Genomic DNA, 15,515 nt, shown 5'->3' on the forward strand with positions numbered 1-15,515 from the left:
CATTTGTTGGGTCCTTTTTTTTGTGCTAAATTTAGGTTGGGGGAGATCTGCAACATCGAGACCGTCAACGTTTGTGTCGTTTTTGGTTCATGGCCTCCTAGAATACGAAAATATAATTAAAATGCACACTGACTGACCAAATACACTTTTATTTCTGGGTAAGAACGGGTGACAGTGTTGACTTGTTAAATTCTGATTCAGATACATGATCTATAGTGGTTAACATGCAGAGTCTCTTTGAATAACAAGTGTTTGTTCACACATTTATTCATGCAGATGGCTGTGTTGACAGGGAAGGCCATTTTGATTTTAATATGTTTGGGTAATAGTTCATAATTTTGAGCACTGTGTCATTTGTTTTCCCTAATGTCTGCCTCCAATCAATGAATGCCACAAGTGTGATGTTCAGGGTCCAATCTTATCTCATTGTATAAGCGGTGTTGTTGTGAGATAACATTAGCATCTTTTCACACTGCTGCCTTCACGAGCGTGTCCCGTATCTGCTTGTGTCTATGTTGCCATTAATGATTCTAAGGCAGCTCTGAGGGGACACAACTGCAGGAAAATCAATACCTGGAGACACACTCCTAGTCACACACACACACCCAGGAAAAACAGAAACCACACAAATTGCATCATTTATGACCGTCTACAAGTCGACTCTCCCACAAGTACGAAAACTCATCACAAAGTCATAGAATCACAGAGTGTGTGTGTGTGACGTCTGACGATGGGAAACGTGACAGTCATTTCTGCGTCATCTTTAAAACTAAATCACAAAGCGAGTGTGCACATATGAGAAACCTACTTTTCGATCTCGCTGTTTTTACAGGTGCGCGGGGCGCAGGAGGAAGAGCAGGAGGATGAAGGAGTGCCGGGGTCTGTCTTGCTGCTTTCTCCGTTGCTTGTTGAAGGCATCTCTGTAAACACAAACAGAAGGCATGGTTAACACTGGACAACAAGCTTCAATTAGCATTCAACAGCTCAATGCTACATTCCTAGAAACTGTCAAAAATTAGTAGATAAAGTGAAACGAATATATAACAATATTCTTTATAAATACAAGACTTCATTTGACAAGGTTTCAAGGATCGAAAAAAAGGCAGTAAAAATGAGAATAAGACTAAAGTACACAGAGTGCGAGACAATAAGAATCCCCAGCTCTGGGGAAAAAAGGATACACCACTATAATTACATTCTTAATACACTTCCTCTAACTTGAAACTATTGTGTGTCTCATGTAAATAGCACCCTATTCATGGCATCTTGGCTTTGTGGCTCTTAAATTGATTAACTGAGCTCATGACTTGTGGTGAATGCTCCACCTATTCTCCTTTGTGAGAATTTGTTTGCTAAAAAAACCTATGGCACTTTTGACAATGATCTATCTTTTTGTGTGAGTAAGTATATACACTTTATATGCAGTCCTGCAATACTAAACTCTTATTAATACATTTGTGAAATGAAAATCCTACCGTCGCTGGCCCATTTGGAGCATTCAGGCGTTATTCTGTTAGAAGGTATCCCACCGCTGCAACACAGAGACACAACAGTTAGTATGAACGTAGCCTTTAGGGTGCATTCCATTAGCAAACATTAGTTAACTCTGCTAGCTCATTGTTAAGGTTTCGTACTTGAGCACGGCCCCCCGTAGCGCCTCCCTCTCCCGGGCTTCCCCCTGGTCCTCCCCGGCCCCGGAGCAGGGGATGATGTCGGCCTCGGTGTACTGCGCCTTGCCGTACTCCAAGGTGTCGTCTCCGTCCACGTCTAAGTCTACGTCGCTGTCTGCCGCGCTCTCCTTGACGCTACACGTGGCGAAACCAGTTCCTGTGAAAGTAATTCAAAGACCATCTTTTAGGATTATTTATATTTCACATCACTAACCTTGGAAATTGTGTGCGGGAGTGTGACAGAACATTGGTCCCAAGTGGTTTGATATATTGAAAAACTGGTGATCAGCTGAATTTTGAGCCCACATTTAAATAGTATAATCCCACAGCTAATCACTCGTACTCCAACGCAATGCAGTGAGGCTTGTTCTAAAAGTTATTGAATGAATGACATGCTAATTGCTGCTCAAAAAAGCCCCTAAGTGAAAAAACACTGTTATTGTGGCACATGAAAATAGCAATGAATAGAACAATCAGAAGGGGGCATTAGAAATCAAAACACTGTTTTATTTTCAAATATTTGTACATACTTCATACATTTTTAATTACGTATTGTTATCATTACGTATCATTGTATCCCTTAACTGAAATATGACTATAATTTCTTTCATTCTTTTAACTACACAACATAACTAAATTCACTCAGTGGCACCCCAAGCGTTCCCTTTTTTAAGTTATGACTGCATTGTCCTCATCTCTTGATTCCACTAGGCACATTTTAAAGGTCTACAAAATACTTTGGCCTCAAACTTCTTCCTGAGAAACTTTAAGATCTTAAATTTTAGCTCAGTTAAAACTTTACTTTTTCCCTTTCCAATTACAGGTCTGTAGATGGGAAAATATTTGGTCAGAAAGACAGCGTTCAGACATGGGTGAACTGATGAAGACTGACACCTCGCCCATCAATCCCTGAGAGAAAGAGAGGGCGAGTGTGTGTATGTGTGTGAGTGGCACTTCTATAAACCCAGTGATGAACGCTCAGACAAACCCTCACCGCTGCCTGACTGCTCCCTTCAGCTCCACTTAGCCACAGAGCTGGCTGTGTGTGTGTCCGTCACTTAAGAGGCGTCTCCTCAATGTTTGTTTGAGACTGTCTGTCCCTCTGTCACTTAGGCCCCTTCTCTCCAACCCCCTTGAAGGAGTGTGTGTGTGTGTGTGTGTGTGTGTGTGTGTGTGTGTGTGTGTGTGTGTGTGCACGCAAGTGTGAGTCAGTCTACCTGTCACTTACTCGTGTCTATCTACCACGCATAGGTAGGTAAGGTGTGTGTGAGTTACTATTTGAGCACTTGCAGGTGGGTAGGTGTGTGTGTTTCACTTGAGATGTGACTCGTGTGTTTCTGTGTGTGTGTGTGTGTACCAGTGACAGGCTGACAGCCATCTTATTTACACCTATCCCAATTTCTACAAGCTCTTAGCTGGACTAGTGTGCTATGTGTATATGACAAGTGTGTGTGTGTGTGTGTGTGTGTGTGTGTGTGTGTGTGTGTGTGTGTGTGTGTGTGTGTGTGTGTGTGTGTGTGTGTATATATATGGGACCAGATAGAAGCTCGACACCGTTGGCAGCCATCTTATTTAACCCCCCTGTCCCAGTATGCGTGTCTCGATACTTGACTCCCTCTCAGTGCACTACACTGTTTCACTGTGGCGTCTTTGTCAAAGTGCAAATCAGCTGCTCTAAGATTCGTCTTGGAGGAGATTTAAACACGTGCTCCTCCTCCTCCTTAACTGCAGAATTCATTTCACTCTTACTCTAGAAAATCATTTTTAAAATGAGGAGGGAGGAGAATGAATGAGAGTGTCGAACGGTAAAGCCAGCAAGATAAAACGCACCACCAGTGCTAAGCTGTTTTACTACAGGGGCCACGGTTTTTAGTGATCAAATAAAAAGGACCTTTTAACTTTTATTTGGTCTCCACAGCAGTAGGGATCATACGGTAACAATGGGCACGCAGTGTAAATCTCTGCTCCGCTCGGCTACTGAGGCTTTAGTTACTCAGGGCACAGCAGAAGGTGAACAGAGCACGTGTCACATTATACCGGGTTGAACTACATTCCTTTTTTAGCCTTTTTTCACTGGCAGATTTTCTAATCGCTAATTAGTTTGGTTTGCTTAGGGTAAAGTTCTGTGTTACAGGGAACTGCGTTTTATTTCTGACCTGTCTTTCACCTACTACAACCTTTTGTTGACGTATGAGGTCCATACTTAGATTCACACATGGAAGTAGGTCCAATGTTCTCTTTACATTTAACCTTAAGCCAGTCTACCCAGAATGCCTTTGTCAGAAAGGTTAGGTACCAAGCTTTGAAGGGCAGGCTTCTTATCCAGCAGATGTACATGAGAGTAAAACAGATATCCTTTACTGCAGTGTGTGTTGTGGTGGTTGGGGCATAATCTGATCAACTGATTTCACTATAGATCTTGTGGCTAAGTTAGCCACAATAACTGGCTTCAAGAATTGGAATTTGGGCATGTGGGTAGAGGTTTTTCCAGATGTTGCCTCAACCTCAAAGCCACAGAGATGCTCCAAAATCTGTGCTTTGATCATAAACCTGACCTAAGTGGATCCATAAAAACCTGTAGCCAGAGGGATTATTAACTTTACAGGTTCTGTACAGGACTGATCTGAGGATCAGTTATGGGTCTAAAATACAGTTGAGAATAAATAAAACAAAGCACAAGACAAAGACTTTTAAACCAACCGGGCAAATATACAGTATATTACAGTAGTATGTCGATGAGTGCCGATTTTTGTGGGGTGATTTTGAGTCTGTTTATTTAGTTAATTTAATGGTTGTGTTAATAGTTAGTCTTTTAACTGTTCTAAGAATAACCAAGACTGCTTTGATGAATTTACGTGTTTCATATTTCTAAACTGTGGCCTAGGTCGGGAACCCGCAACACACAGAATTGCACGAATGTATCTTCAATAGTAGAGGTTGACCAGTTGGACTATTTTTAAATATCGCCCAAACCTTAAAAGATGGATATGATGTGTTATTTTCTTACAGATATGTGGCCTATTTTAGCATAGACAAACTGTACATGTCATAGGTCTTTTAAATGTGAGCATATGTGTGGCCCGCTGTATGTGTGTGTGTGTGTGTGTGTGTGTGTGTGTGTGTGTGTGTGTGTGTGTGTGTGTGTGTCCTGGTGCTTCTATCTGTCCCTCTAAGCAGTCTTGGCAGGCCAATCTAATCTGGCCAAGGAAAGGTCAGCCCCACTCTAACTGCCTTTCACTCACATTATACACCCACATCCCCCCCACTTTCCTTTTTACCTCTCCACCTCTCTTCTTATTTATTCCTCACCTTATTTCCCCTCCTTTTTACGTCATCACTCCTTTCTTACCTTTATACTTTCGCATTCATCCGACGTATCCCCTTTCTACTAATGTTCCCTTTTTTCTTTTTTTGACTGTTCTCTTTTACCACGTTTATTTTTCTCTCTACTCCTGTATCAATTGTTCTCTTTCCTCCCCCCCTTGTACCAGTTTCCTCTTTTTCCGCTTGACAGGCGTGATCAATACACACACTTCCCGACTCCTACAGGGCCATCCTGGTCTGCCTCATTATCATAACCATCCCCTGAATACCGGTGACTCTTAACATGCTAACTACATGTTTTATCCTCTGATTTACATGTTTGCAACAGCGAACACACTCAATCTACATAGGTGTCACCTCAGCGCTGCTACAAGTCAAGATCTGAGGAGGCAGGCGGGATCAAAGGCTCATCAGGCTGACTGACAGCCCGGATCAACCAATCCACCGACCTCGCAGACATCCCGTTACCATAGCAATTATCTGGACCCTCTAAGAAGCAGAGAGGAGGAGAGTCAAAGGTCATCGCACTATCTTTCTGCCATTTACAGGTCAGAGAGAGAGATGGGGAAAAGGACACAGACACAAAGACATGAGACGGCCATCTTTGAAGTCCATTTACAAAGCGCAGATTTTCTCCTCTCTCAATCCCTCTGGGCCATCTCATCCTGCAGTAATCCCCCTCTTCTTCTCCTCCTCTGTCTCTCAGCACGGGCTGATATCAGACCTCTGGATCTGTCTGCCTCCCTATCTGTCTTTCCATCTGTCTGCGGATAAACTCACAGATCAACCACTCTGTTCAATGCCTGGTAATGCCAATGGAAAAGCACGAGAGAACCAAATATCAATAGGAAAAAAACTTAATAAAAAATATGTTGTATTCAAATCTATTTTTAGTTTTGGCTGTCATTCTAGCCAAAATGCTCATAATTGATTATTTGGTGAAATATTATTGAAGTATTGCAGTTATTTGCTGGATATCAGGAACTTGAATTGCTATTGGACAATAGAACACTGAACACCTCATTGGGCTCTGGAAACTTTGCACTGAATTTGAAAGTATTCCCTGGCATCGTGCTTTCAAAATGATTCCAAACATTGTGAAAGAACAAAAGTGTCTATTTGCAGATCTCTCAGAATGTCTTTTTAGCCTTGTTAAACAATTCTTTAAATATTTCCTCATTGTAATCTACATTTATTGTAGTTTAAACTATTTTATTAAGGTTCACTTTTTTGTGCCGCTTGATTGAAGACAAATAATGAGACCAATTGATTTGATATGAAAATAAGGGCTTTGCACCCTTAAAGTCTGAGCATCTTTACGTTTTGGAATCTGTACAAAAACCGAGCTCTCTTATCGGCGCTAATATCAAAACAATTAAAATGGCACAATCCAAAGTGCATGACATTATGATCAAAACTTTGGCCATATTTTTATAATGTATCCCGCAAGGTTAAGAAGCTAAATCTAGTTGCTTTCCGGCTCATAAAACGGACACTTGGACAGACAGACAGTCCACTAGACAGATGAAGAAGGCTCTCTGTCTGAGCTGAGGCTCCTTTCAACCTGGCTAAGCCGGTGCGAGACACAGGGAAGTCTTCCCTCACACAGAGTTCAATCATAAACGGATCTTGTTCGATTTTCCTCCCTCCCTCCTCCCCTTGAAAGGGCCCCGTTCCCTCTGCCTTTCTTCCTGGCGCTCTCAAAGGGAGGGAAGGATGGTGGCACTTCACAGAGGGATAGGCCCTCTCTTCATGCCGCCAGCTGAGGAGACCCCCTGCAACATCTCTGTGTCCGTCTGGCCCACGCTGGCCCTCCAGAGCTTGCCCGATTCAGCGGCGAGTGTTAGAACCACTGAGGAGCTTTCAAGACAAGATCCACTTTCTGAGCCCTGAGCAGAGTGTGTGAGTGTTTGAAGTGGTTCTCTCCAGGCCACCTCAGTTAAATGTGTCACATCACAAGGCCCCCTATTAGAGAGCGGCAGAAGGGTCCTGTGTCTGCTCGCTTTAACGACGTGAAAGAGAGACGGAGCGCCGGGGAGATGGATGGCCACCTCCCACCCCGCGAGCTGTTCTTTGGAGCGCTACAGTTGAGATTTCAACATTGATCTGTCTTGTCTCCTCGGCTCTCTCTCTCTGGCTTGCAGGTGAGGCTCAGCATGTGTGTGTTTAACAACGGATCGAACAGGCAGAGCTGGAAGGGGACAGATGAAAGCCGAGGCAGAGGGTTTGAAGGAGCCTCTCAGAGATGACAACGGCTCTTTACCTCCATCTGTGCACATCTTGAGGGTTTTCCTCCACCGTTGTTTTTGTATCCACATATTACACATAAACACACGTGAGGCCACAATGGGGGGCACAGTGCGGAATAAATCATCCAACCCAAAAGTCAACGTAGATACATTTATCTTTTGGGCTTGGGTTTTTAACATATTATAGACAAAGTGATGAAATAAGGAAATAGTAAGTATATATATATATATCTATAATGAAATGATTTGTAGCTCCATTTTGTGTTCCCAACAGGAACTGATCACCGTTATATTCTACAGATTTTCCAAACAATAAATCTAAAAACTATAAAGACATTAACCAGTTCATTATAAAGCATAGGCTGCAGCACTTTTAATATGAGTAAAGAAATATGTGTCTCCATTCTGGTCTTTGGGTGAATCAAGTATATACAGTATCATGTATTTCATTGTTGTACTACTTGCTCAAACAAGTTAAGCATAAGAACATTAAGTGAAATGAGTTTGGCTAAACATAAAATCACAAGTTTGAAAAATGTGAGGAGCAGAAATGTGACAGAGCTATCAGCGTGTGTGTTGTGTCACAGAGCAGCCGTGCTCCCCAGTGACCCACACACACACACACACACACACACACACACACACACACACACACACACACACACACACACACACACACACACACACACACACACACACACACACACACACACACACACACACACACACACACACACACACACACACACACACACACACACACACACACACACACACACACACACACACACACACACACACACACACACACACACACACACACACACACACACACACACACACACACACACACACACACACACACACCTGAATGTGTTTTCCTTCCCCTTGCTAAGAGGGTTGTGTAGGGTCCGGCCAAGTCCAGCTGAGCTTGGCCGGACCCACACTCCCGCGGGGCGAACCTGGAATTCCCCTCAGAACACTGCTGGCACCATTGTGGCTCCCTGGTCCCATTCAACACAGCTGACAACAGGCTCAACACTGAATTGCTGGCTAAAATGTGTAAGAAAGGGAGGTTTGAACTGAAAGGTAATTAATGGCTGAAATATGAGGAACATTTTAAAATTTGAATGCGAAGAAAGGACTTCAAAATGCGTGAAAAAGTTTACAAATCGTAAAAAACGTAAAACCAGAGTGTTCCCAGAATGTCAAATATTACTAAAAAGTTTTAAAAGCTATGAATTAGAAAAGCTAGCATGCATATCCTACATGAGCTAATGGTGTTATGATGTTTGAAGGAAGTCGTTGTGTTGGAATATGTGAAGTATGCGTGTGTGTACCTCGGAAGCCTCCTTCCAGCAAGGCTGTGGCTCTGATCCTCTTCTGCCCCGCCCACTCGTACTCCTCAAAGCCCCGCCCATTTTCTCCATCTGCAGAGTCATCGTCGCCTAGCGTACCCTCACGCTGACACACAAACAAACGGACACATGTTAATGAAAGCAAACATTTCCCACATTTGGTGGCACTTTGTTCTTGAAAAATAGTGGTGAGGTGTAAGAAAGGCCAGATCTCCATAGGACGCGTTATCTGTACTATACCATGAGCAGCTGTGATGAGCACGACTATTGTTCGTTGTCAATAAAACAAGAATACATTTTGTTTATCTAAATAACTAATGTAATTATTTTACAAAAACTACTTGAACCTAGCAACTTATTCAGTGCAAGCACCTACTACTTCCTTCTTCTTTTGGGAGGAATCTTCTGTGCCATGTTGTACCTTTTTGTTCCTATACTCAAAATGTTTTCAACAGGACGTAGGCTCAGCTCTCTCTGCTTTCAAATTAAAGGCCTTTCCATCTTGGAACAGATTCAAATAAATGCTCAGTTTAGCCAAAAGCAGGCTTTTTTGTGGCCAATTTAACCTGCTGTTTTGGACTGAAACATGTGACTAGTTTCAGTACTAAGAATAAGTAATAACAAACCGCTCACATGGCATGGTACAGCACTTTAACGCCTATAGTGCAAAAGAGTTATTAGTGATTCTACAGCTAGTGGAACAGACAGAAGGCAGTGGGGTGAGAAACAAGTGGATTAGAGGTTAGTGGTAACCATTTGTTGTCTTTTTCTTGTATTCTAGGAAAGAACAGAACTGCTGAGCATCTATAGGAAAGAATGACTGGAGACCAAGTTGGAGATTAAGGGCTGTCGTTGGGGTAACATCTACATACAAGAGAGAGAAGACTTTTAAAGTCTCCCTGCTTGGGCTTCATCTTCAGCAAGCATAGGCCAAATTGGTCCTAATCTACAGATATGAAAGAGGTAACTGATCATTCAGTAGATGCATGCCAATGGATAAGATGCAAACTTGTCATATGGGATAAACCAAAGCCTTTAGCTTAAATGTTGTTTTGTCTGCTTTGCTACATCAGCATTTAAGAGAAGTTCATATTTTAACTTCAGCATATTTAAACTTCAGCATGTAATTCACTAATTGGATAGAAGCCACCGATCCACATTCATTGTAATAATGGTGGTAACATATATTTAATGACGCAGGTATAGCTCTCGCTAAAATTACCACTATTCCGGTTGATCGCACTCTTTGGAAGGATCTTTTTGGAACTTGTGTGTATAACATTTCTTAATGGCAGTTGATAATGCATTGCTTGGCACTCGCTTTAAGTTTGCCATAGCAAATTGCACTCCTAGACCTGTGTCTAAAGTGAAAACTATTTGACCTACAGTAAGAAATACTGCTTTGGAGTACATTTACCCGGAATGTATTCCAAAATGGCATTGCAGTGCAACTTTTACACAATAACAGCACCAGTATAGAATTGACATCGGACTGAAAAGGTGATGCACAATCAATGCATTTGTCAATGGTCAAGTCTTTCAGTTAATCCCATATGATGAGAATGCAGAACCACCACGTAAAGGAAGTTAGGAGGTGGTTAATATCTAAAGGAAGTCCAGCTGCTATTGGTTGGCATCTACACTAATCTACAGAAGTGATTGGACAGCATCTACAGGAAGAGAAGGGTTGACAGGCTGTCCCACTGGTTTCAGGGCCAAGAGTGCACTACCTGGATCAGGCATTGTTCCACATGTCTACTCATATCTTCCTCGCTCCCAGCCAAGGGGGCGCTGCACAGCGGACATACCTGGCCGCCCTCCTCAGGCTTCCTCCTCTTCATCTTTCCTATACGTGCTGGAAATGGACAGACAAGGGAGAGAGACGATACAGATTTTAATGTCACTGTTTATAATCACGTGAAGGGTTAGTATAATTCAAGCACTTTCAAGGTACCAAAAACCAAAAGGTTCCAGACTTTCAAGCCATTATTATATCATCTGGATTGTTAATATGAGTCTACATTTACACTCAATCAAACTTATTTCAAAACATATTTATTTTTTACCATTTATTCAATAACGTTAAATGTACCGGTATGTTATGATTCGGTTAGGTCATTTCATGCGTGCTTATTTTAATTGGACCTCATTGGACTTATCTAGCTATGAAGTACTTTTGCATTTATACGAGTGATGTGTAGATACAACAACAGAATATGTTGAAACTTCAATCATTTCTCAAAGTATTTTTCTTCAAATTCACGTACATTTCTAACTTTAATTGTTCAAATTAAGCATTTTTCAGACTTTGTAAGAAAACCTGCATTTTAAGGTCTATTAGCGTGTTTCATTGGATGATAATGTCATGGGTTTCAAGGCACAGGAGAATACCTCAAATAAAAAAAACCTGAGGGATAGGCTGCTCAATTAATCGTATTATAATCGCGATTACGATTATGGCTTGCAACGATTACGAAAACAACGTAATCGAAATAAAACGATTATTTTTTTATTATTATTATTACTTTTTAAATAATTTTTTTTTTTTCCTGGTTTTTCAGTTGAATTATACTTAAAGTTCAGGGTAATCAACTGTTAAAAACATACTGTTCACATTTTTTTTCTCCAATAAATGGATGTTTTCAAAGTCAATGAATAATCTCATTTTATAAATCGCAATTACAATTATTGACCCAAATAATCGAGATTATGATTTTTGCTATAATCGAGCAGCACCACTGAGGGATATTTGTGTTGGATGGATGTTCCTGGATTGGATGTGCATTTTAATATAGCTGCCCTTCATTCTCAATGCTTTAAGTCCATAAGGCTGAGAGGAGGCGGAGCTAAACTTGGCCCCTTCTGAAATGTGTTAAGAAAGAAATGACAAGACGTGACAGTCTCAATCCCCCTTCCTCCTTTCTACATCAACACCCTCCCTCTCCACTTGGTTCCTCCTCCCTTTCCTCCCCTGCCCTCCTGTCACAGCTTCCCCCCACCACACACACATTTAATTAGAAATTTAACAGAGCAGAACAGCCGTCATTGCGCCCCGAGTCTCTGTCGTTTTTTCTTAACTGCAAATGGCGCGCAGGGACATTAATTTTTAGCTGGGTGGGAAAGCAGAGGGGGCCAAAAGGGACATAAGGAAATACAGAGGATGGAGGAAGCGAGGCTGAAGGGTTCAGGACAGAAACGGCCTCCTCCTCCTCTCCTGACGCTAATCGAGGGGAGCGTGGTTAAATAGGGAAGGGGCCGCTAATTAGGTCCGGCAGGGATCTCTGCCCCCCCTCAGCCGCTATACCCCACATGAGAATGATTCCTGGTTCCACATGAGGGCGGAAAGAAAGTAATGGAGGGCGAAGTTTAAACTAAGTCTCTTGTCATGGGCATCAAGTGTAAAAGGCGTGTGCCCTGAGACTAAAACCAGCACAGCTCAGTTCATGCTTTTTGGTTTGACAAAGCTAAGTATTGACTGTACAAGTGGACATAGGTGACTGACTCAAGTTGACAGGTTTTATTCAGTAGCATGAAAAAGAAAGTCAGCTGACATTTGACATCTTTGTAATCACTTCTTAAAAGTCATTAGTTAACAAGCCTTTCACTAATAACGACATCCATGTTCCACTTGTTTTGACTTCCTTTTGTTGTATTACTGCTGCTTTTGTTGAAAAACTGTGTGTGGGTTTGGGGAACTTTGAACGCATGCTCTGTTGCTGCCTGATCGACCTGTAAAGCACTTTGTGACGTTGTATCAATTAAGTTATTATTATTTGTGTTAACATGAAGGAGTCTTTTTTTTCTTTCTTCAGAAAAGAAGATGCTTTGCTCTGTGACACACCGTTAGTGTATTTGTAATAATTCATGAAAAAGTAAAAACTGGAGCCACAGTTGTCTGTCATGTGACTTCATTAATGAGTATCAAATCAAATAAAGTTTTATTTATATAGCACATTTTTAAAACGATTTTTGGTCAAGCCAAAGTGCTGTACATATAATAATTACCTTACAGTAAGGACACTATACAGTAAATACAACAGCACAGTTTGTGCAGAATATCAGTATGATAGATAAACATCACCTACACCACAGAAAATACACATAAGTAACTTGTGTTCCAATAAATCAAAACACACACAGTTCAGAAATGCCTACTTTAGGTAAAAAAACATACCATTATAAAGACTCATTGTATAAGAGACCTTTTTTTGTCTCACCTTGAAACTGGGCATATTATGTCATTTGTGTTAATCATTCGTTTTTCAACTTGTTTTGCAATCATCTCCTGGAACTAGAATGCTAAATATAATGAATGGATAACATGCAATATTTTAAATTAAATAATTATTTGTATTTATTTTATAAGTAAAGTCAATCATGAAATGGAGCCATATACAGTATATTAAGCCACATTAAGAAGATAAGTGAATCAAGACGCTGTGTGTACATACCATTCAATCTTGTTTGCCTGTTTGCTCGAACTCGTAAAAACGTCTGCAGACAGAGAGGAAAGAAGAGGGGGGAAATATACATTAGATAATAAATAAACAATATAAAATGTTTGCAAGTATGATAAGAACTTTTCAGAATGGGATTGCTTTGGATGCTGAGACTGGGGCACTGTAAACAAACCTACATGTCTAGTGATCTCCACATCCTCCATGACTCTGAGGCTTCACCCTCAGCTCATTCTATTGCCGCCAAAACTCACTGCTGCAAACGACCAAAGTGTGTTTCCAGATACTGTTCATCACTGCAAACTAACGCCAGTTTCTACAATTTAATACGGATGGAAAAGGATTGAAAGTGGCGCTTCGAGTCGGCAGATTCTGCTCATGTCCGACGCCATGTTGGCTTGTTTTGATCACGTGACGCTCTGGGGACGGAAGTGAGGAAACGTCACATTTTGTTCCAGATATCAACCGCTAGGGGGAAGCAACGAGTTTCTTTAAATGCTCTTTTTATTATTGGGGTTAAGAGTTTTACATAGCCTGCACATCTGTTATACTCCTGTAGGACTGTTTATTAAATATACAAAATAAGGAATACAACATTTTACTTTAAGATATTAGCTTGGCAGTGGTTGACTTTAACTTATTAACATTTTGAAGTTCTTGTAGGCTACTACTAAAGCTAGTTGAGTAGAACTTGAAATGTTTTGGCTCTATGAAACCTGATGTACTTATATGATTCTATCTTCTTCAACTTTGTATCTTTGGTCGAATGCACTTATTGTAAGTCGCTTTGGATAACAGTGTCAGCTAAATGCAATGTAATGTACTAAACTTGATTATTTCCATGTTGTGGGAGATAAGACTTTTTCTTGGAAGCCAGTATTGTATTTTTTACTCCACCACATTTAATTAATGTATGTATGAATAACTGTGAGGAATATGCAGGTATGAGAAAGGAGAAGGAGAGAGAATAAATAATGCAATAATAAGAATGTAATACATTGAACCACATAAATAAATAATAAAAACAAGAACAGTAAAACTATAAAAAATATTGTTTCAATTATATAAACTTTTTCTCATATCTTATTTTTTATATTGTTTAATATTAAATCCAATATTGAATTATCAAGTGTCAAATTATCAACAAGACATCATTTTTTCGCAATAAGTGAAAAGCCAAAACAGGTTGAGAACTAAATTAATCATTTATAATGCATTGTATTTTTTAATCACATGTAGTTTTAATAATTTTATTTAAATCTGCAAATAACATTGCAGTGAAAACTTGTATGGTAGAAGTATACATTAGGGAATAAGGTGTGTAAAAGGAACTCAAAACTGGCCGCTTTGGAATGAAATTTCAGTCTACACTTATTTAAATTAATGTGGAATATTTGGGGTCTCGGGTAGTTCAGGATGCCTAGGGTGAAATTCCCTGTATCATTACCAATAATGGTCTTATCATATAAAGTCATCGCATTGGGAAATACATTAAGTGAGGTCAGATCTCCACTTTTGTGTTGCGAAATGTGCACCTCGGGTCTACTGGGATTCAAAGACAGAGGCCTGTATGTCTCAGCTTTATGCTGACTAAAGCATCCCACTCGTCGCAGTTATAGATGCCCTCTCTTTGACACGGGAACAGTGAGCAGACAGCAGTCAGGCCTTCTTCTGTTCTAGCCCTCCATCCATCTCCACACTCCTTCCCTCTCTCCCCTATCCTCCCCTCCCTGCTGCCTCTTGAGTAATTGGCCCACTTGCCTCGCGTGGCCGCCACTACTACCGTATCATTATGATACACTCACTGAACGGCTGCTGATAGGTCAGGTTTTTAGAAGAATGGAAGAGAGAAAAAGCACTGACAGGCAGAGAGAAGGTGGCAAACTCTGCCATTATGCTTCATTTTCAGGGTGGTAAAAAGAGTCACCATTGACTTAATCATTTGTATAATATAAGGTGATTTCAGCAGTTTCACTTAATGAGAAAATCTACTTTATCGCTATAAGGTCTTTATGAGCTGTGTCATCCTGATCGTATGGATGTAACGTCTGTGTGGACTTAATAGTTCGTATTTTATGGTGTAAGGGGGGAAACCCACTTAACCCGGAGATACATCATCGCCAGAAGAATTACCCGAACAAACTTTGATGAATTTAAGAGATAAAAGCAGTCATGGTGGCTCTCGAGACATGTGAGATTTAAAGGGATTGGCCTGTTGGTCAACCTAACTGCTGATAAGGCATGTGAAATCAAAACCTACCATGATCCTCTGCTGCTACACTGTAATACATCTGTCTGATGGAATTCACTTTGATATAAAATACAGGAAGTCTCAGGGTTTGCTACATAGTTAAATAATTGTTGAGGATGAACGGATTAGCCAGATTTGGGAAATGTTGTGTGAGAGAAACAGAATATATCATCTAATTTTAGAACATTGCAGCAGACTTGTGTACT

The 15,515-nt window shown here is 40.8% G+C and overlaps 1 protein-coding gene across 11 annotated transcripts in view; it reads right to left on the reverse strand.

The window, feature by feature from the left end:
- The window catches only part of rnf220a (ring finger protein 220a), a 294,921-nt gene that overhangs the window by 19,980 nt on the left and 259,426 nt on the right, over positions 1-15,515 (reverse strand). For 8 of the 11 annotated variants that reach the window (XM_079648065.1, XM_079648067.1, XM_079648062.1 and 5 more), the window contains 6 exons: positions 13,053-13,095; positions 10,332-10,456; positions 8,584-8,707; positions 1,635-1,827; positions 1,476-1,531; positions 809-920 (listed from right to left, as the gene is read on the reverse strand). In XM_079648065.1, the coding sequence (XP_079504191.1) occupies positions 809-920; positions 1,476-1,531; positions 1,635-1,827; positions 8,584-8,707; positions 10,332-10,456; positions 13,053-13,095 (653 nt within the window). The remainder of the gene's footprint in view (positions 1-808; positions 921-1,475; positions 1,532-1,634; positions 1,828-8,583; positions 8,708-10,331; positions 10,457-13,052; positions 13,096-15,515) is intronic. The other 3 variants (XM_079648068.1, XM_079648072.1, XM_079648064.1) reach the window with 1 other exon arrangement.

The sequence above is a fragment of the Notothenia rossii genome (assembly GCF_949606895.1).
Source record: "Notothenia rossii genome assembly, chromosome: 9".
NCBI lineage: Eukaryota > Metazoa > Chordata > Actinopteri > Perciformes > Nototheniidae > Notothenia > Notothenia rossii.